The sequence below is a fragment of the Pongo pygmaeus genome, chromosome 18 (assembly GCF_028885625.2).
Source record: "Pongo pygmaeus isolate AG05252 chromosome 18, NHGRI_mPonPyg2-v2.0_pri, whole genome shotgun sequence".
NCBI classification, from domain to species: Eukaryota; Metazoa; Chordata; class Mammalia; order Primates; family Hominidae; genus Pongo; species Pongo pygmaeus.
This window is the reverse complement of record NC_072391.2, coordinates 47,153,886-47,175,168: the sequence shown is the minus strand read 5'-3', so window position 1 is coordinate 47,175,168 and position 21,283 is coordinate 47,153,886. Positions and strand designations below refer to the sequence as shown.

Genomic DNA, 21,283 nt, shown 5'->3' with positions numbered 1-21,283 from the left:
GCGAGACTATCTCCTATAAGCAGCAGCACGGTGTGGTGATGAAAGGCTTGGAATCTGGAGCCAGACACCCTGGGTTCAAATCCTAGCGTCACTACTTATCACTCATGTGCGCCCCTACACTAGACTAATTTATTTTTATTTTTTGTAGACATGAAGTCTCACAAAGTTGCCCAGGCTGTTCTCGAACTCTTGGGCTCAAGCAATCCTCCCGCCTCAGGCTCCCAAAGTGTTAGGGATTATTAGCATGAGCCACTGCACCTGGCCCTGAACATGGGCTTTGAGTAATTTTCCTTAACCATCACACTGATCCCATAAGCTGCTGCTTACATACCAGGGGAAATCAATAAAAATACTTTATATTCCTATAGGCCCTAGAGTATAAGGTTTTCTGGTCCACCCAGCAGCCACATGGCAGGCTATGCATCCCATTACCATTTCTACTTCTTAGAAACTGAGGGTCAAATTATGCTCTTCAAAAAAATTCTTAGCTTTGGAAAGCTGAGGCAAGAGGATCACTCGAGGCCAGTTTAAGCCCAGGCTGGGCAACACAGCAAGACCTCATCTCTATTAAAAAATTAAAAAATAAAAATAAAGTATAAAAAAATTTTAAAAGCATTAAGAAAAAAATTATATAAAGAAACAAAAAGAAACAGTATTGTTAGCAATAACAAGAGCATTGTTATTTTGATACTATTAAGTACATTCTGTAGGATAAAGCAAATAATAGTTTTAATGTCACTACAATTTTAATGTTACTACAGCAAACAATTTTAATATTACCGTATAGCAAATAATTTTAATGTCTTTTAATGTCACTACTACAAAATACATTCTGTAGGAGAAAGCAAACAACAAAATTTTTAAAAAATCTTTTTCTTTCTTTTCTCAATTTTTTAAATTATTTATTATTATTATTTTTGAAATGGAGTATCGCTCTGTCGCCCAGGCTGGATTACAGTGGCGCGATCTTGGTTCACTGCAAGCTCTGCCTCCTAGGTTCATGCCATTCTTCTGCCTCAGCCTCCTGAGTAGCCGGAACTACAGGCGCCCACCATCACGCCCGGCCAATTTTTTGTATTTTTTAGTAGAGACGGGGTTTCACCGTGTTAGCCAGGTTGGTTTCAATCTCCTGACCTTGTGATCCGCCCGCCTCGGCCTCCCAAAGTTCTGGGATTACAGGCGTGAGCCACCGTGCCCGACCTATTTTTTATTATTTTTAAAGCCAGTCAAACTTAGCATGGGGGGTTGTATACCAACTTCAGTGACACTAATGTTAATAAGTTCTGATAACCCACTACCATCAGACCAGCTGCAAATAAGAATTTTAATGTCACTAACGTATCTTTTTGGGTACAATGTACCTTTTTGGGTACAAATGTATCTTTTTGGGGGATACAAAAAGATACAAATATAAAATTGAAAATTAAGTAAAAACATTGTACCATTTTTTATTTAAACTGGAAATTATCAGGATAAACATTATTTTTGTCTCCTAAAAAAATGCCTATTTCCTAGCTATTTCCACTAAAAAGACCTAGAAACAATGGCAACATGGTAGCAATAAGCACTCCACAATTCACTTTCCCCACTAAAGAAATCAGAGCTTCTTGGAGAATTGGAGAAGTAACTAATTCCAGGGTTTTTTTTTTTTTTGAGATGGAGTTTCACTCTTGTCACACTCTTGTCACCCAGGCTGGAGTGCAGCGTAATCTCGGCTCACTGCAACCTCCACCTCCTGGCTTCAAGCGATTCTCCTGCCTCAGCCTCCCAAGTAGCTGGGATTACAGGCGCTTGCCACCACGCCCAGCTAATTTTTGAATTTTCAGTAGAGATGGAGTTTCGCCATGTGGGTCAGGCTGGTCTCAAACTCCTGACCTCAAGTGATCCGCCCACCTCGGCCTCCTAAAGTGTTGGGATTACAGGCATGAGCCACTGTGCCTGGCCAGATTCCAGGTTTTAAGCAAGAAAATTACAAATTGAACCTGGGACATCCTATGCCTGGAAGCAAAAGTGATCAAAAACCTAAAATTCTTGTAAAAGAGACACAGGAGCCAATTTGAAGGGACTCCTACTATCCAAAGATGGGATGAATTTGGCAGCAAAAAGCATGACTGTAATGGAATGAAATACAAACATATAAAAAACCCTGAGTTCAAAATGATACTAAAAAGCAAAAAAAATCACTGGTCACTTATAGAGATTGCTAGGATATCTATTCTGAAAAAAAAAAAAAAAAAGAAAAGAAAAAAAAAGAATCATAGCTAATAAATGTAAAAAAAAAAAAAAGAAAAGACAAAATTAGGATATCTCTATTCTGCAACCCACTAATGACATAATGGAGCCAGGCAACCACAATCACTGGTTATAAAACCATTACGTGAACTCACTAATTAATCTCAGCATCACTATTTTATGATATCATACGATTTGTGATATAAATATAGGAAATATATACAGCACTATAAATTACTCTTGCCAAAAAATCTGGACCTGTCTAGATTACTTATTATAAATACAAAAAAAAAACAAAAAATAATCTGGACCTGGATCTAATTAAGGCTCTAGACCTAGCTCCTGGCTCACAGGAAACATGGGGGACAGAGGAATGCTGAACAATGCCATCATGGTGAGTTGGCCAAATCTGCCAGTGCAGAAAATGCTACGGAACAAAATGAGAGTTTCTTCAATGGGTAAGTGTATGGGGAAAGGGGGGGAGTGAGGGAAATGCTATAGATTTAAGAGATTTAAGAATGTGAGAATACACTAAAACCACTGAATTGTACACTTTATTTATTTATTTATTTTTGAAACAGAGTCTCCCTCTGTCGCCCAGGCTGGAGTGCAGTGGTGCAATCTCAGCTCACTGCAACCTCCACCTCCCGGTTCAAGCAATTCTCCCTGCCTCAGCCTTCCAAGCAGCTGGGATTACAGGCGCCTGCCAGCATGCCCGGCTGATTTTTGTATTTTTTATAGAGATGGGGTTTCGCCATGTTGGGCAGGCTGGTCTTGAACTCCTGACTTTACGTGGTCCACCCGCCTTGGCCTCCCAAAGTGCTGGGATTACAGGCGTGAGCCACTGCAGCCGGCCTGAATTGTATACTTTAAATGGATAAACTGCATGGTATGTGAATCAAATCTCAGTAAAACTTTCTTTTTGAGATAATAAGAGACCAAAATATCAACCAAAAGCAACACGTGAACCTTGCTTAGATCCTGATTTGAACAAGCCAATTGTTAAAAGACTTTTTTTTCTTTTTCTGGTTTTTTTTTTTTTTTTTTTTGAGACGGAGTCTTGCTCTATCGCCCAGGCTGGAGTGCAGTGGCATGATCTTGGCTCACCGCAACTTGCACCTCCCAGGTTGAAGTGATTCTCCTGCCACAGCCTCCCAAGTAGCTGGGATTATAGGAGTGCACCACCATGCCCAGCTAACTTTTGTATTTTTAGTAGAGACGGGGTTTCACCATGTTGGCTAGGCTGGTCTTGACTTCCTGACCTCAGGTGATCTGCCCGCCTCAGCCTCCCAAAGTGCTGAGATTACAGGTGTGAGCCACCGCGCCCGGCCATGTTAAAATACATTTTTAAGGCAATCTGGGAAAACTGAACTTAGACTGCAACTAGGAAAACTGAACTCAGAGTACAAACCAAAGGATAACAAGAAATATCCATTAATTTGGAGGCTTGGGGTAATGGTACTGGGGTTGAGATTTTTAAAAATTTAATTTTCTGTCAGACATGCATACTGAACTACATAATAAAATATTGATGGGTCAAATATGATTTGCTTTAAAATACTCCAGGAAACAAAAATAAGGACCCAGTGAGATGAATGAAACCATGTCACAAGAATGACAGGATGCTAATAACCTGCTGAGGCTTGGCGACGGTGCATGCAGGCTCATAGGGTTATCTCTGCTTTGGACATGGTAGCGCACACCTGTAATCCTAGCTACTTGGGAGGCTGAGGTGGGAGGACTGAATCCAGGATGCTAGCCTGGGCAACACAGTAAGACCCCGTCTCAAAAAACAAAGCAACAGAATTATCTCTGCTTTTAGGAATGTTTGAAAATCTCCTTAGTAAAAAGTAACAAAAGTGGTCAGGCACCTATGGGAGATGAAGTGCACATGGATTGCTGTGAAGGGTCAGGAGGGCATGCTTACAAAGTCTGTAATGAAATGTTTAAAAAAAAAAAAAAAAGGCTGGGTACAGTGGTTCACGCCTGGCATCCCAGCACTTTAGGAGGCCAAGGTGGGTGGATCACTTGAGGTCAGGCATTTAACACCAGCCTGGCCACACGGCAAAACCCCGTCTCTACTAAAAATACAAAAATTTTGTGGTGACGCATGCCTGTAATCCCATCTACTTGGGTGGCTGAGGCACGAGAATCACTTGAACCCAGGAGGCAGAGGTTGCAGTGAGCTGAGATCATGACACTGCACTCCAGTCTGGGCGACAGAGGAAGACTCTGTCTCAAAAAAAAAAAAATATTAAAAAAAAAGACCAATGATAGAGAAATTATTTACAACATATCTATCAATTAAGTTGTATCGATTAAAAAGCACTTGTTTTGCTAGTAAGCCTATATATTAAAAAACTTAAAAAATTAAATTAAAAGCACCTGTGTGTGTTGCTGATGGTAGGGAGTAGAAAGATATTACTTTTTATTTTAATCACTTTTGTTTTCTTTTTTACAATGATCACGTATTATTCTTGTAACAGAAATATGTATTTTTAAAAATAGTGAAGTAATGAATTTGGCCTCCATAATACAGAATCTTTACAAGTTTCATACAAAAAATTTTAAAACTCTTACCTGGGTAATGTTCTTGGAGGCCATTGTTTGCAAAAGGGCCCTCAAAGCACTACTTATGGCTTCTAGAAAGTCAACATGTTTAGCAAAATCTAAAACACAAAAATGAAATGTAAAATTTGCATTTCTCCAAGATAGGCTATTTTGTAGAAGCAACAAACGAAACAAAGCATGCTAAATGTTAATAAATGCTATTCTTAATAAAACAAACAAACAAAACCCCTCGATATTTAAGCCAAAATATTTAGTTAACAGCCCCCTATACACCCTATACCTAAGTCTGAAAGATGATCGTGGTTAAAATAATCACAGCAAGGAGGTGTTCTACAGACAGTCCTTGACTTCCAGACACTGGGTTTTCATTTGACTCACACTTTTAGCACATAATAAACCTGAGCCAGCTTTTGCAGACTGAATTCTGTCATTCATAGATCTCCATCAGGGTGCTGGGTAGACCTACCTTTGGTGGAGTCAGAATGCTTCCTTGCCAACCCAGGCCCACTGCTTAGCCACACACAGTTGCTTGTGCAGAGCCAGGACATGACGGCACCATCACTTTAACTGATCCAACATCTCCTTCCCACTCCTACTCCTTATTTGCACACTTTTCTTATTGTCCCTTCTTCCCACAGAGGACAACGAGAACACCAGCAGTAAGCCATTATGCTAGCACAGGCACGTGCAAGGGACAGTGAGGGTCACCCAGGGGAGCTGGCTCCTTAACCCCTTTGATGGGAAAAGATTTGCTTGGTGTGGTAGACTGTATTTTCTAAAAATGGCCACAGCAATATTTCAAGTCCTGTGTGATCTTCAAGCACCTTGCCACTTCCCATAAAGATGTGAAATCTACTTCTCCTTTCCTTAAATCAGGGTGGGACTTTGTGACTTCTTCAACCAACAGAATACGAAGTGACGGGCTAGGTCACAAAAGGCAGTATGACTTCCAGCCCTGACGCATGTGTGCATGCTCTTTTTTCTCTCGACTTCTGCCCTGGGAACTCAACCATCCTGTTATGAGGAAGCCTGCATCACATGAAAAGGTCACTGTGGGTGTTCTTCCTGACAACCCCTGCACCAACTGCCAGACACGTGAGTGAACAAGACTTCGGATGATTCCAGCCCACACTCTGCGAGTCTTCCAGCAGAGGCCCTAGACTAGTATTTCTCAGCCTCTGCACTACTGACATTTTGGACCAGATAATTCTTCATTTTGTGTGTGCGCAGGGGTCTCCTGGGCACCGTAGGATGTGAAGGAACATTCCTGGCCTCAACCCTCTAGATACCAGTTGCAATTTCCAAGTTGTAAAACCAAAAATAGCTCCAGACGTTGCCAAATGTCCCCAGGTGGGAGGTGGGAGGGGATAAGTGGCCATGGTTGAGAACCACTGACCTAGACATTGTGGAATAGGAAAAAGCCATCTCCACTGTGCCCTGTCCAAATTCTTGACCAAAGGAAACTTTGAGAAATAATAAATGATTATTGTTGTTGTTAAGTCACAGAGTTTTGGAATAGCTTGTTATGTAGCAATAGATACACTCACTTCCTGCCCCACAGTGCCTGGGACTCGATACCATTCCGATCCCCCACTTCTAGGTTACCTGGGTGGAAGAGAGGCAACTTCTGTTCAAATTCTAATCCTGGCTGATTGTATTTTTTGGCTCTTTCATTTTCAGATATATATTATGTACCAAAATAGGGGATTTCCCATAATAATCACAGAATAATAGGAGAGCTTTGCACACTCAGCCCTGGGATACAGAGCTGCCTTTGACCTAATTATGTGACTCCTCCTGCCTTCATTTTAGTCTTGGCTCAAACGTTACCTCCTCACAGAGGCCTTTCCACACTAACTGGCCTAGTGCAACGCCTCATATCATTCTGCTTTTATTTTTTTCTTCATAGCTAATATCACATAAAACATTTATTTATACTAGAATGCAAACTCCACGAACATAGTGACCTAGCCTATCTTGTTCACGCCTGGATCCCTAGCATCTAGAACAGTGTACGATATAAAGCATTCAATAAATACAAGCTAAAAGAATGAATGACCACCTTGGGCCGGGCGTGGTGGCTCACGCCTGTAATCCCAGCACTTTGGGAGGCCGAGGTGGGCAGATCACGAGGTCAGGAGATCAAGACCATCCCTGGCTAACACGGTGAAACCCCGTCTCTACTAAAAATGCAAAAAAAAAATTAGCCAGGTGTGGTGGTGGGCGCCTGTAGTCCCAGCTACTCTGGAGGCTGAGGCAGGAGAATGGCATGAACCCGGGAGGCGGAGCTTGCAGTGAGCCGAGATCGTGCCACTGCACTCCAGCCTCGGCGAGCGAGACTCCGTCTCAAAAAAAAACAAAAAAGAAAAAAGAAAAAAAAAGAATGACCTGGAAGAGGTTCCTTAACCTCTCAGTTAAGGTTCCTACATCTCAGCTTCCTCAGCAGGACGATGAAATAACAAGGCCTGTCTCATAAAATGTGGTGGTACCTAACAGGCACTCAAAAATCAGTGTGAAGTTGTTAATAGCCTGGACCTCCTGGGCTCAAGCAATCCTCCTGCCTCAGCCTCCCGCGTAGCTGGGACCACAGGCACGTGCCACCAAGTCCAGCTAATTTTTCTTGTATTTGTAGAGACAGGGTCTCATCATATGTACAGGCTGGTCTCAAACTCTTGAGCTCAAGCAATCCACCCGCCTCAACCTCCCAAAGTGCTGGGATTACAGGTGTGCACCACTCTGTCTAGCCAATTTGTTGCTATTAAACTTCAAAAAATTACCATATTGACTGTGAAATGTATATTTGATTAAAGCTCTAGGTATAGCCCTATAAAATTATGAATTTATAAATTTATGAATTGCACACAAAGAGGTGATTCAAAATGTCTTTACTCTCAACAACTTTGAACAATATTTTATTTTATTTTTTTTGAGACAGAGTCTCACTCTGTTGCCCAGGCTGGAGTGCAGTGGTGCGATCTCGGCTCACTGCAAGCTCCACCTCCCAGGTTCACGCCATTCTCCTGCCTCAGCCTCCCGAGTAGCTGGGACTACAGGCGCCCGGCACCATGGTTGGCTAATTTTTTTTGCATTTTTAGTACAGACGGGGTTTCACCGTGTTAGCCAGGGTCCCGATCTCCTGACCTCATGATCTGCCTGTCTCAGCCCCTCAAAGTGCTGGGATTACAGGCGCGAGCCACCGTGCCCAGCCAACTTCAAACAATATTTAAGAATTTGTAGCATGTCTAAATGTAGGTACATAATCAACCCACAAGTAATTATACTCAGGTGAATTTTTCAGACTGATTTTAAATTTTTTTAATTTTTTAATTTTTTAATTTTTTTTTTAGACAGAGTCTCACTCTGTCACTCAGGCTGGAATGCAGTGGCGAGATCTGGGCTCACTGCAACCTCCGCCTCCCGGGTTCAAGTGATTCTCCTGCCTCAGCCTCCCAAGTAGCTGGGATTACAGGCGTGCACCACCACGCCCAGCTAATTTTTGTATTTTTAGATATGGGGTTTCGCCACGTTTGCTAGGCTGGTCTTGAACTCCTGACCTCAGGTGATCTGCCCACCTTCACCTCCCAAAGTGCTGGGATTACAGGTGTGAACCACCACTCCCGGCCTGAATTTTCTTTTTTCTTATTTTTAATCAATTAATTAATTTTTTTTTTTTTTTTTTGAGACAGAGTCTTGCTCTGTCACCCAGGCTGGAGTGCAGTGGTGCAATCTTGGCTCACTGCAATCTTCACCACCCAGGTTCAAGCAGTTCTCCTATCTCAGCCTCCCAGGTAGCTGGACTACAGGCACACACCACCATGCCCAGCTAATTTTCGTTTTAGTGGAGACGGGATTTCACCATATTGGTCAGGCTGGTCTCAAACTCCTGACCTCAGGTGATCCAACTGCCTTGGCCTACCAAAGTGCTGGGATTACAGGCGTGAGCCACCATGCCCGGCCACCCAGCCTGAATTTTCAATATTCTGATATGGAATGGAAAATATATCCCAGAATGGGATACTACCATTTTAATTATAACTAAAAAAGAACGTTCTGATTCTCAAAATCTGGAAAAACAGAGAATCCTAAATGATTTCAGAACTCATGTAATAGAGCCGAATGATATGAAATACAACATTGCTAAAAAACGCATTGATGTTTTGAAAACCAATAGCTTTTAATGAAGGAGACAAAGATATTAGTGCTTTTGAATGCAAGGACCAGATTGTACTAAAATGTCCTCATCTCTGATATCAGACACAAACATAAATGTAGGTATGTACAGAGTATCACAAATGTTATAACTACTGTATTCAGAACTGTATTTAGCATTAAAATTAAAACAAGTTAGAGCAGTAGAACCATCATACGTTTAACTCTCAACCATAACACAAAACAGCAGAGATATTTAGCCCCATTCTCCCCACTAAATTCTCCTTTTTTATTTTATTTTATTGAGATAGAGTCTCACTCTGTTGCCCAGGCTGGAGTACAGTAGCACAATCATAGCTCATTGCAGCCTTGACCTCCTGGGCTCAAGCAATCCTCCCAGTTTAGCTTTCTTGGGACCACAGGCGCAAGCAATCTACCACTCCTGGCTAATTAAAAAACCTTTTTTGGTGGAGACAGGGTATCACTATGTTGCCCAGGCTGGTCTTAAACTCTTGGGCTCATGTGATCCTCCCAATTCAGCTCCCAAAGTGCTGGGACTTCAGGTGTGAGCCACCATGGCCAGCCCCCACTAAATTATCTTGTAACAGTTCCCACTATCCATATAGAACCCATAGGATTACATTATTAATAAATCCCAAATGCTTAGGACTGTATTATAATATCATCTCTAGGACAGGCGTGGTGGCTCATGCCTGTAATCCCAGCCCTTTGGGAGGTCGAGGCCGGTGGATCACAAGGTCAGGAGTTCAAGACCAGCCTGACCAACATGGTGAAACCCGTCTCTATTAAAAATACAAAAATTAGCCAGGTACACTGGCAGGCGCCTGTAATCCCAGCTACTTGGGAGGCTGAGGCAGGAGAATTGCTTGAACTTGTGGGGCAGAAATTGCAGTGAGCCAAGATCGCGCCACCATACTCCAGCCTGGGCAACAGAGTAAGACTCCGTCTCAAATAAGAGAAAAAAAAAAGAATATCATCTCCAAATATAAGCGATTAACCTTTATCAAATTCATTCTGATAAGAAAATATTCTGTTATTCCAAAATAAATAACAATGACACTACTTTTCGAGTCATTTTGATTCTCCATTTCTCCGAATGCCAATATTAGGTGATACGAAGGCCATAGATGGGATACGAGTATGGGCCCCAAGCAAGCTGGACAGCCCAGAGGTATTGTTAATGGCCCTCTTCCCCCAGCAGTAACCATCCAAACCCATTACACAGGCAAGGCCAATTCAGACTACCAATCCCTGGAAGTAACTGAGCCCATGTCATTAGGTGAATACATTTTCAAAATTACTGTTGTGACAGTAACGTGTGGTAGGTGATTTCTACATAAATAACATCATGACCCTCAGGATACACAAAAGCATTCTTAACCTAGCAGCATGTCACATTCCTGAACCTTAAAAAAAAAGATGATGTCAAGAATAGACATGAAATAGGAATTTATTTAAAATCAAAGTGCTTAGTTATATTTTCCCACAGTTCAGAAACTTTCCATTATTTCTCCAGGACTCAGCTTGGGACGGTTTTCCTGCGATCTTTGCAGTTAATAAATGTGCTGGCCTCAATGACCACAAATAACCAGCAGAACCAGGAGAAACATACCTGAGTGCTTTCACTATAGCACAGGCACACAGGGGGTTTGTTTCCAGTGAAATAAACTCTGTGCTTCCTGGGGATGGGACTGGGGGTACCTGGACCAGACTCTCAGTGACAAATGGCCCAGAGCTGAGAGATGGCAGCTTGAGGAACCAGGACTGCCAGGGTTACCTGGAGCTTAGGTAGGGCTTGGAAGCAGTGAGAGACTTGGGGTCCTGCTCACCTGGGACCCTGGCTGTGGACTCCCTGCCTGGCTCTGCCCCCCGCCTCTACCCAGGGGAATGGGTGGGGGTGGGCATGAGCAACAGCAGCCCTCTCACTCCCACCCCACAGGACATCTTGCTGGGCTGATGGGAGCCAGAATGCTTACAAAAGTTGGGGAAAGTCCCCTCCCCGTTTACCATCCAGATCTCTTCCAGGTTTAGAAGAAGGCTGGGAGATAAATACAAAGCTACAGCCATCATCTGGTCTGCTCACACTGACGAGCCGCCTCTGTACTCCAGTGCTTGTCCCATCCTGCCTTGGAATGGGAATGGGACTAGCACTGCCCATATCCTGACTATATCCTGTCCTGGGCATGGCTGGGCACAGCTTTCATGGGATCATTCCAGCCAATGAATGCACAGCCAAGGAGTACTTGAAAGGTACACCTGTTAACTAATCAATGTTGAAAGGGTGGCAGAGACAGCTCAGTAACCACATATGGGTTTCTGAATATTTACTTACTTTTTAAAGATTAATTTAGAACTTGAAAAACATGTACCATTAAACACACAGCACCTCTTAGGAACTTGATGGAATGTAAAACAGATGTCTAAAGAACTGGGGACCAACACTTGAATGGATGTTGACACAAAAACTTGGATTTAGTTAAAAGTGACTCTCTTTTGATCTTTTTATTTGAAACAGTTTCACTCTTGTTGCCCAGGCTGGAGTGCAATGGCGCGATCTTGGCTCACTACAACCTCCGCCTCCCGGGTTCAAGCGATTCTCCTGCCTCAGCCTCCCGAGTAGCTGGGATTACAGGTGCCTGCCACCACGCCTGGATAATTTTTGTATTTTTAGTAGAGACAGGGTTTTGCCATGTTGGCCAGGCTGGTCTTGAACTCCCGACCTCAGGTGATCCACCCGCCTCGGCCTCCCAAAGTGCTGGGATTACAGGTGTGAGGCACCGTGCCTGGCCTGACCTTTTAGGAGTTCAATTCTTGGACTTAATGTTGTGTCTGAAAAGGAGGATAAAATATATGAAGAATACACTGAATATAACACAATGGAATTATCTTATTTGCCAGTGTAGAAAGCAAGTATCTTCACATTTACCCTTAAGTTGGTGTAGAAGCAAATATCTTCATGTTTACCCTCTAAAAATCCTGAAAGACACCTGAAACCTCAGCAGCTGAGAGAGGGGCAGATTCCCACCTCCCAGGCTACCCTCGCTCCAGCAATGGATGCTGGGTGGAGTAACGTGGAGAGTTTTCCTTTAGTATAGAAAACACCACTTGTTCTTCTCTCTCAGTCTCTCTTGTTTTTGTTTGGTTTGAGCTCCTATAGTTTAATGTGGTCAAGTTAAGTAAGATTTTACTATAAGGAACTATGAAAATCTGTTAGAAGAACATGCATCGGACTTTGTACAGCTAGTTTTTTGTTTTTTTGTTTTTTTCCTCCAAGTGAAACCTACAGCTAGGTCATTTAAAAGAATATTTAATTTAACTCTGGTATCTCTATAGATCTTTGTGTGCATATGAAATTAATCCATATCAGAGACCTGTAACTTAGAGAATCAGCTCCTACCATGCAAAGGTGTTTGAAGATACATGTTAGATGATGGCAAGGTGTAGAATTGTGTGGATGGTATCCTACCGTTTGCTTTACACACACGCACGCATGCCCCCATACACATGCTCTCTTATACATGGAGAATCTCTCTGGAAGGATACACAAGTAACTGGTATAACAGTAACTTGACTCTGGGAGAGGAACTGGGTGTGGGAGAAAGGAGGGAGGCTTTCCAGTTTCTGTCCTCTAATAACTTTTGAATTCTGTACTACATACATATATTAATCAAATTTAAATGCTTGTAACTGGAAAGAAAATAATAGAAAATTACTCAATTATTATTATTATTTTGAGATGGAGTTTTGCTCTTGTTGTCCAGGCTGGAATGCAAATGACACGACCTCAGATCACTGCAATCCCCGCCTCCTGGGTTCAAGCGATTTCCTGCCTCAGCCTCCCGAGTAGCTGGGATTACAGGCATCCGCCACCACGCCCAGTTAAAGTTTTGTATTTTAGTAGAGGGGTTTCATCACATTGGCCAGGCTGGTCTCCAACTCCTGACCTCAGGTGATTCTCCCGCCTCGGCCTCCCAAAGTGCTGGGACTACAGGCATGAGCCACACGCTTGGCTGAGAATTATCCAAATACCTTAATGAGGCCTTTATGATATTTATGATTCAGCCTTGACTGGCCTGATATAACTGGATGCAAACAATTTTAACAAAAAAGAAAATTATAAGCCCAGGAGCTGCTTGCATACCTTGTTTTGACTCTGTACCCCCTGGCAACTATAAATACATGATTCCTGTGTCTGGGAAAGGTTTCTGCAGATTGGATGACAAACAATATACATTTACAAAAATCCAAATTCCTGCCCCTTCAAAATTCTGTTCCATCTGCGTAGTCTTTCACAATAAAGCCTAAATATTTACCTGGTTGAGAAAAAAGCAGCTGTGACAGATGCTGTGCAAGCGTCTGAAGGGCTGCGGCTCCTCCCAGGTGCTCCACATCCAGGAGGGACACAAGACTCTGGAGACAGAAGAGGGCTCTGCACTGAATAGTGTTCATTCTGGAAAGGAAGTGAAACAATGCCATCTGATTCTCCAGAAGTTGCCCATCAGAATTCAGTATTAACTTTTAGCCTAAGCTTCAGGTTCTGACTAGAAATATCTGTAAATACAAGGGATCTATGGGAGTTAGCAAAGAATCACAAGGTGAACTGTTTTTTGTGTTTTCTAAAATTTATTATCATTTTTTAGACAGGGTCTTGCTCTGTTGCCCAGGCTGGAGTGCACTGGTGTGATCACAGCTCGCTGTAGCTCCAACCTCCTGAGCACAAGTGATCCTCCTGCCTCAGCCTCCTAAGGAGCAGAATTACATGTGCATGCAACCACACCTGGCTAAGTTTTTTATTTTTTGTAGATAGGGGTCTTGCTATGTTGCCCAGGCTGCTCTGGAACTCTTGGCCTCAAACAATCCTCCTGCCTGGACCTTCCAAAGTGCTAGAATTATAAGGTGAACTGTTAATCTGCCAAATCAAACTGCTTGAATATTCACGGCCTCTGATACACAACTCATTCATGAGTCATGAGGAATATGTTTTAGAAAAATTCTATGTAGGGTAGCATCCTTAAAATTCTAATTTTCTTCAGACAGGGTCTCATTCTGTTTCCCAGGCTGGAGTACGGTGTCACCATCATAGCTCACTACAGCCTTAGACTGCTGAGCTCAAGCAATCCTCCCACTTCAGCCTCCTGAGTAGCTAGAACTACAGCTGAGTGCCACTATGCCAGGCTAGTTTTTGTATTTTTTTTTTTCTTTCTAGAGATGGGGTCTTGCTATGCTGCCCAGGCTGGTTTCAAACTCCTGGCCTCAAGTGATCCTCCCACCTCGGCCTCCCAGAGTCCTGGGATTATAGGTGTGAGCTACCATGCCCAGCCTAAAATTATTTTTAATTGTGAAATGTGACATATATACGGTTAAGTACAAAACATACATAGAGAGTTTAACAAACAGTCTATGAAGCCAACACCCATGCACCTGGGAAAGAAATAAACACTGCTGGACCCTGAAAGCCCCTGTATCTCTTCCATATAACATCCCACCTCCCTGACACCCACAGGTAACCACCATACAGACTTTTACGGTAAACATTTCCTTGCCTCTTTTTTTTTTAAATAGGTATCACCAAGGTATGCATCCCTGAACAAAATAGTTCAATGTTGCCTGTTTCTCAACTTTGTAAAAACTGAATCACAGTGTGTGTATTCTTTTATGTCTTGCTTTTTTGGTTCAACAATGTAAGTTCCATCCGAGTTGTAAGTAGTTCTAATTCAGATCCCTTTTACTGCTGCATGTATTGTACTGCATGATTTTGTCAAAATTTATTTACCATTCTAACTCTGATGGACAATACGTTTGTTTATGGGTTGGGGCAACTGTGACACACACTGCTATGAACACTCTCATATACATGTATTCTAGGACATGTGGACACATATTTTTCTGGTATATATACCCAGGAACAAAACTTCTGGGTCCTAGGGGGAGTTAGCACCTTCTATTTAATGGCCCATCATTTCATAAAATAAAATAATGACAAATGTTTTTGAAAGTAGAAGAGTTCTTACTTTCTAATCAAAGGTTTCCAAGTAGGGTTCCTAGAACATAGGTCAACTGCAATGCTGTTTGGAAAGGCAGTTTTCTCAAAAATCTAGATTTAAAAGAGGCAGTAAAGCAAAGGTTAAACAGTAGTCATTTAACGCATGATTCCCTTATATAATTCCAATATATTACTCCTAAGTGAAATGGTTAGGCTTCATATGGAATGACCTTTTCGCCTATTTCCAGTACTGTTAGGCTCAGCTTTGTCTCAGATCTTACCACCATCTACAACTTGGAAGTGTGAGCTTGCTTCTTTTATACACAAAATGAATACCTTGCTTAAGCCTTTCCCATGCTCCACGGTAAGCCTAGAATGAAAATGGATTACCTTCTTTGGGATGAGGTAGTTGGTGAGAGCCGTGTGAACCTCATGGGAGAGGCAGAGGGGAGAGAACAGCTGTCCCCCGCACTCACTGAAAGAATTCTCCATAAATGCATCACTTTCATCACTGCTAGAAAGCTCTTCCCATTCGTCATCAGAGGGATCTAGGAAGCGGGCAAACCACGCAGAACTGGAATAGTTAAGAAAATCTCCACGGGAGTTTCCCTCTTGGCCCAGGGGGAAAATGTCTAAATGTAAACGTTAACAAACCTTCATTGCAGCACATGTTGACGATAATTTCCAGAGCAGTCTGTTGGGCTGTCAGCAATGCTACAGTCTCTCTCAGTTCCTTGTCAGTGGGCTTAAAAAAAAAAAAAAAAATGTAAATGACCAACTCTCAATGGTTGGGAAAATGTTTTTGGGGAATTTCCTTAGTGAAAGCCTACTAGAAGATTTTTGCACTTGGAATAGAGCACACGGGGAATGGGGTAGGTAAAAGAAAAGTCATGAAGTGCCAGAAGTACAAACGAGCATTATAATTCCTCTTGGTACAGTGAAGCATGCCCCCGTTAACTGGGTTTCTATCTGTCTGCACAGCTATTCCCCAAGCGTCACTTAGTCAGCTGGAGAGAACAGACAAATATTCAGGAATTCTAAACGGAATTCACCCTGAAACTTATCTACTGTGTCAAGAAGTAGCTGGGCATACTAAGATTTAAACAAGAGTTCATTTCAGACACCAGGCACTTACAAACAACAAACCTGCTTTTAGATGCTCAGCTTAGATGTCTTTCTTGGAATGGCTGCGCTAACATACACTACTAACGAGCCCTTATATGACCTGTAGAACTTGCTATGGAGCAGACAGACTTGCTTCCTGCCTTTCTTTAAAGACTATAATAAAGCATTTCTCTAAGACTAAAGAAAGAAGGAAGCTTTTTTTTCTCTGAAAATATATAACGCCAACTTAAACAACATTATCAACTAACATTTCTTAAAATGGGTAATATAAATTTATATAACCTTAATTCTCAAATTGTCTATGAAAAGTGAAATAACCATACTGATATTCCAAAACAGTACATGAGCTAAAAAATAATGTATATTTTACTATTTGAATATTTCCAAACTTCAGTTTTCAACTGTCTTTTTTTTTCCCCCTTAGAGACAGAGTCTCACTCTGTTGCCTAGGCTGGAGTGCAGTGGCACGTTCATAGCTCACCGCAGCCTCAAATTCCTGGACTCAAGCAATCCTCTTGCCACAGCCTCTGAGTAGTTAGGGCTACAGGTGCATGCCACCATGCCTGGCTAATTTTTTTATTTTTTGTAGAGACAAGGTCTTAGCCAGGCATGGTGATGCATGCCTGTAATCCCAGCTACTTGGGAGGCTAAGGCAGAAGAATCCCTTGAACCCAGGAGGCAGAGGTTGCAGCGAGCTGAGATTGTACCACTGCGCAACAGAGTGAGACTCCATCTCAAAAAAAAAAAAAAAAAGAAAAAGAAAAAGAAAAAAAATTTACCTGTTTTTTTTTTTTTTTGGAGAGATGGGGTCTCAGTATATTGCCTAGGATTACCGGAAATCCTGACCTCAAGTAATCCTCCCACATCAGCCTCCCAAAGCGTTGAGATTATAGGCGTGAGCACCATGTCCAGCCCCAGTGACTTCTTTGTGCAACAATTTAACTGTAACTTCTAATCATATTCTTAAAAAAAAAAAAGCAAATTGCTAATTCAATAGATGCAGCTCAGGGATCCCTAAATTTGAATTCTACTTATTGGTAGCAAGAACCTATATAAAAATCATTTCTATTTGCTTTGTGTGTGTGCTAATTCAACTAAATATAGATTTATTAGAGGAGATTCAAAGCTAAACAAGACATGTTGCTGCTGGGCTCTCATCCACTTAAAATATATGAAGATCTGGCTTATTCTTTTTTATTCTTTTTTTCGGAGACAGAGTCTTGCTCTGTCACTCAGGCTGGAGTGCAGTGGCATGATCTCGGCTCACTGCAATCTCTGCCTCCTGGGTTCAAGCGATTCTCATGTCTCAGCCTCCCGAGTAGCTGGAACTACAGGCATGCACCACCATTCTCGGCTAATTTTTTGCCTTTTTAGTAGAGACAGGGTTTCACCATATTGGCCAGGCAGGTCTTGAACTCCTGGTCTCAAGTGATCCACCCACCCTGGCCTCCCGAAGTGCTGGGATTACAGGCGTGAGCCACCAACCCCAGCCGAAGATCTGGCTTAAAAGGAACTCTGAAATTAAGCTCCACCTCTTTATGTAACTCTCTTGCTCAGAACTTTTCTCTGCTTCTTACTGCTATCAAGCTGACATAAAGAACCAATTTAGACGAAATGTTATGACATCTGAGATTTGCTTCAAAATAATCAGTAGAGAAAAGACAGTGTGACGGGAACTAGATGAAATCAAATAGACCAGACTTTGCAAACTGGTAACTGTAGAAGCTGGGCAGAGGGTACTCTACTTTTGCATGTGCCCCCACAAAAAAACCAACTTGGGTTGAACTGCTCTTCCTTTATATCTTTGTGGTTATACCTTCTTAAGTTAAATGATGCAGTTTTGATTCTAAAGGAGTGCTGCAGAAGACACTGGATAGTGTGGAAGACCACAGCTGAATATAATTTGTGTTCCTGGCATCCTACTGGCACTTAAACACTGGCTGGCTGACCGACTAGCATGTTAATCATCCAGTCTAGTCAGTTATGTTAAGAACACTTTATTTTCCTTTTCTTCTTTTTTTTCTCCTCTACCCCCTGCCCCACCACTGCCCACCACTACAATCTTAAGGAAGACTTTATTTCTATTTGTATTTAGTTTTATTTTTCTGAAACAGAGTCTTGCTCAGTTTCCCAGGCTGGAGTGCAGTGGCTCGATCTTGACTCACTGCAACCTCCACCTCCCAGGTTCAAGTGATTCTTGTGCCTCAGCCTTCCAAGTTGAGTGGCTGGGACTACAGGCACATGCCACCACACCTAGCTAATTTTTGTATTTTTAGGAGAGATGGGGTTTCACCATGTTGGTCAGGCTGGTCTGGAACTCCTGGACTCAGGCAATTTGCCCACCTCAGCCTCCCAAAGTGCTAGGATTACAGGCGTGAGCCACCACACCTGGCCAGAAGACTTTAAAAAGCCAGTTTTTACTGTAAGAAAACACTGCATTTTTATAAGCACCAAAATAAAAGTAATAAGAAAATAAATCTGTACATATCAGTTAAATATCAATCGTTTTTCAACAGTGGCACTTCTATCTAAACCTTGTTAGACTTGGGTCTCACCCCCAACCTTACTCCCTGTAGAAGGTCCTTGGAAGCACGGCTGGAGGTGGAGATCATCACACAAGAATGCCACTCTTTCATTCCCAGGAAGGGATTTCAGATCCTTCAAACACAGTATATCAGATAGGATCAACAGAAACCTGAGTAGGATGGTGCCACAGTTGAAAATGATCCCATAAGCCCTGATTTATCACATCCCCTCTTTCCATGTACAGGTATGAAACAGGTTGGGTACCATGGTGCATGCCTATAATCCCAGCACTTTGGGAGGCCGAGGTGGGAAGATCGCTTGAAACCAGGCAGCATAGTGAGATCTCGTCTCAAAATAAACCAATAATAATAAAATAAAAAGATCTAGGCTGGGTGCAGTGGCTTACCCCTGTAATCACAGCACTTTGGGAGGCCAAGGCGGGCAGATCACCTGAGGTTGGGAGTTTGAGACCAGCCTGACCAACATGGAGAAACCCCATCTCTACTAAAAATGCCAAGCTGGCCGGGTGTGGTGACACATGCCTGTAATCCCAGCTACTTGGGAGGCTGAGGCAGGAGAATTGCTCGAACCTGGGAGGAGGAGGTTGCAGTGAGCTGAGATCACGCCATTGCATTGCAGTTTGGGCAACAAAAGCAAAACTCTGTCTAAAAAAAAAAAAAAACAAAACTGTGAGCAACTGAAGTTCAGGGTGGCCTTCCCATTTCTGTTATTTGTCCCAGCACTTAACACAGTGGTTTGCACCCACAGTTTGCTCATATGAGGGGAAAAGTGGTTCTATCCACATTTTGATTTCTTTGAAACACCATCAATTTACGCTTCCCGAGACATCACGAACACAGGTAAGCATGAGAGGACATGATTGCCTCCTCCCAACTCAGCCTTCATCGTCCTTCGGCAGCCTCCTGACTGGTCCTCCTGCTGCCAGGCCCCTGTGCTCTGCCTTCCTCCAGCTGCCTGAGTGATCTCTCCAAACACTAACCTGCTTTTTCTCATCCCCTCCTTTATGACGCCCCAGGTGTTCTGTCTAAACGGCTCTCTCTGGCAGCCTCTTCCTTAGCTCTCCCACAGGGGCTGAGTCACAAGCGCCTACTCTACAGATACCATTTTCTTAGAAATCTGTGCATGGCCACGGCACTGTTCTCAGCATAGGCCTTAAAGCCATGGTTTTATGTGTCTGTCTTCCCAACATGGAGGAAGTTCCTGAAGGTTGGAAATTGCGTCTTAATCATCTTTTTATCACCAGCGTCTAGCACAGTGCCTGGCATACATTAGGAGCACAGTAAACGTGAACCTGAATGAATAAAGCCTCACTCACTGTGTTCCCTGTCTTCCTATTTGCTCTCCTCCTTAACAAAGTGTTCTCCCAAAACACTCTGGGAGAACTTTCTCTCTCTGCAGACTGTGTCACCTGAAATGCTTCCTGCACCCAAGATTGCCCCCCTTTACTGCAATATCACACCACCAGCACAACAAGTATGCCACCATCACCCACTCCAAGAAAACTACAAACCATCATTCATCTCACAGTCACCCAACCTCTTTGGATCAGTAGTGGATAAATGAAGGTTTGGTTTGCCACCTTGATAAGGCTAAATACTAAAATAAGAGGCAAGAATGCAAGGGACAATTCAGGCAAAGTACAAATTCCTTTAGTTTGAAGACAGTCTGGCAGACAGTATGTAACAGAAGTGGGGAGATGCAAGAGTTATGAAGATGATCATCTATTTCTAAAGTGTTCCAAAAGGACAGGTCTACCCCATCTCTGAAACCTTCTCCTGTATATAAAACTATTCACTTTAGACAAGAGATTTTTTTCCTCCTTTAGGAGATTTTTAATGACATAAAGAGAATCAACAGGAAAATACGACTCATTTTTACCAAAACGCACTTTATAGCTAATTTTGCTATAACATTTTTCTGCAAAGCCAAGGATAACTGCGGGAAAAAAAAGCTGTATTAATCCATATTTGAGAACAGCAACCTGACTTACCGGAAGTAAATCTGAAACGAAAGTTTTCCTTCTGACCTTTCTTTTATGAGAAATTCCTTCCATTTCATCATCTTCAATCAAAGCATCCCCATTAGTGTTCTCTAATATTTCCTCAGCCTCTGCAGCAGTTTTTAACCTCTGCGTTTCAGTCTCTTTCATTTGAATAACCATTTCACCAGCATCCATTCCCAAAACTTCAGATAAGATCTTTAGTAAGGCATTTATGATTTCTGCTTGACTCTTGCATGGAATAATGTCCTTTAGATTCCAAATTGTGCCTGGGAAAAAACGAACATAAGGATAAGAAATGCCTGTGAAATATTTTATTAAGTTTTCACAAGACTGGAGCTTTTAAGGCCAGTGTAATTTCAAAATATCTCAGCCCTACTGCCTTTGTTGATTATTTATTAAATGTCAATAAGTTCTGCACTGAGGCAGTGCCCTTAGTTATAAACCTGCACAATCATCTCCCTTCCTTGGCACACAATACCTTTCTCTGATACACTGCATTATCAACAGACCCAGAGAACACTGATCAAGTTTCTTTTAAAATGACAAAGTGAGTGGCATCACTTTCTTTCATTGTAACCTAAGCTGCTCTTCTCAGCAGCTTCTTATATTCCAAGAGTGAAATGGAATGTACTAAAATTCCAAGGTCGGTCTGA

General features: G+C 42.4%; 1 protein-coding gene across 9 annotated transcripts in view; it reads right to left on the bottom strand.

Annotated features, from left to right (window-relative positions):
• Positions 1–21,283, bottom strand: part of HEATR3 (HEAT repeat containing 3) — a 40,448-nt gene that overhangs the window by 6,809 nt on the left and 12,356 nt on the right. For all 9 annotated transcript variants that reach the window (XR_010124438.1, XR_010124439.1, XR_010124440.1 and 6 more), the window contains 6 exons: positions 20,619–20,896; positions 15,611–15,701; positions 15,347–15,504; positions 14,985–15,067; positions 13,287–13,423; positions 4,813–4,901 (listed from right to left, as the gene is read on the bottom strand). Coding sequence is in view for 5 of the 9 variants with exons in the window: in XM_054453036.2 (XP_054309011.2) it covers positions 4,813–4,901; positions 13,287–13,423; positions 14,985–15,067; positions 15,347–15,504; positions 15,611–15,701; positions 20,619–20,896 (836 nt within the window). In the remaining 4 variants the exon portion in view is untranslated. The remainder of the gene's footprint in view (positions 1–4,812; positions 4,902–13,286; positions 13,424–14,984; positions 15,068–15,346; positions 15,505–15,610; positions 15,702–20,618; positions 20,897–21,283) is intronic.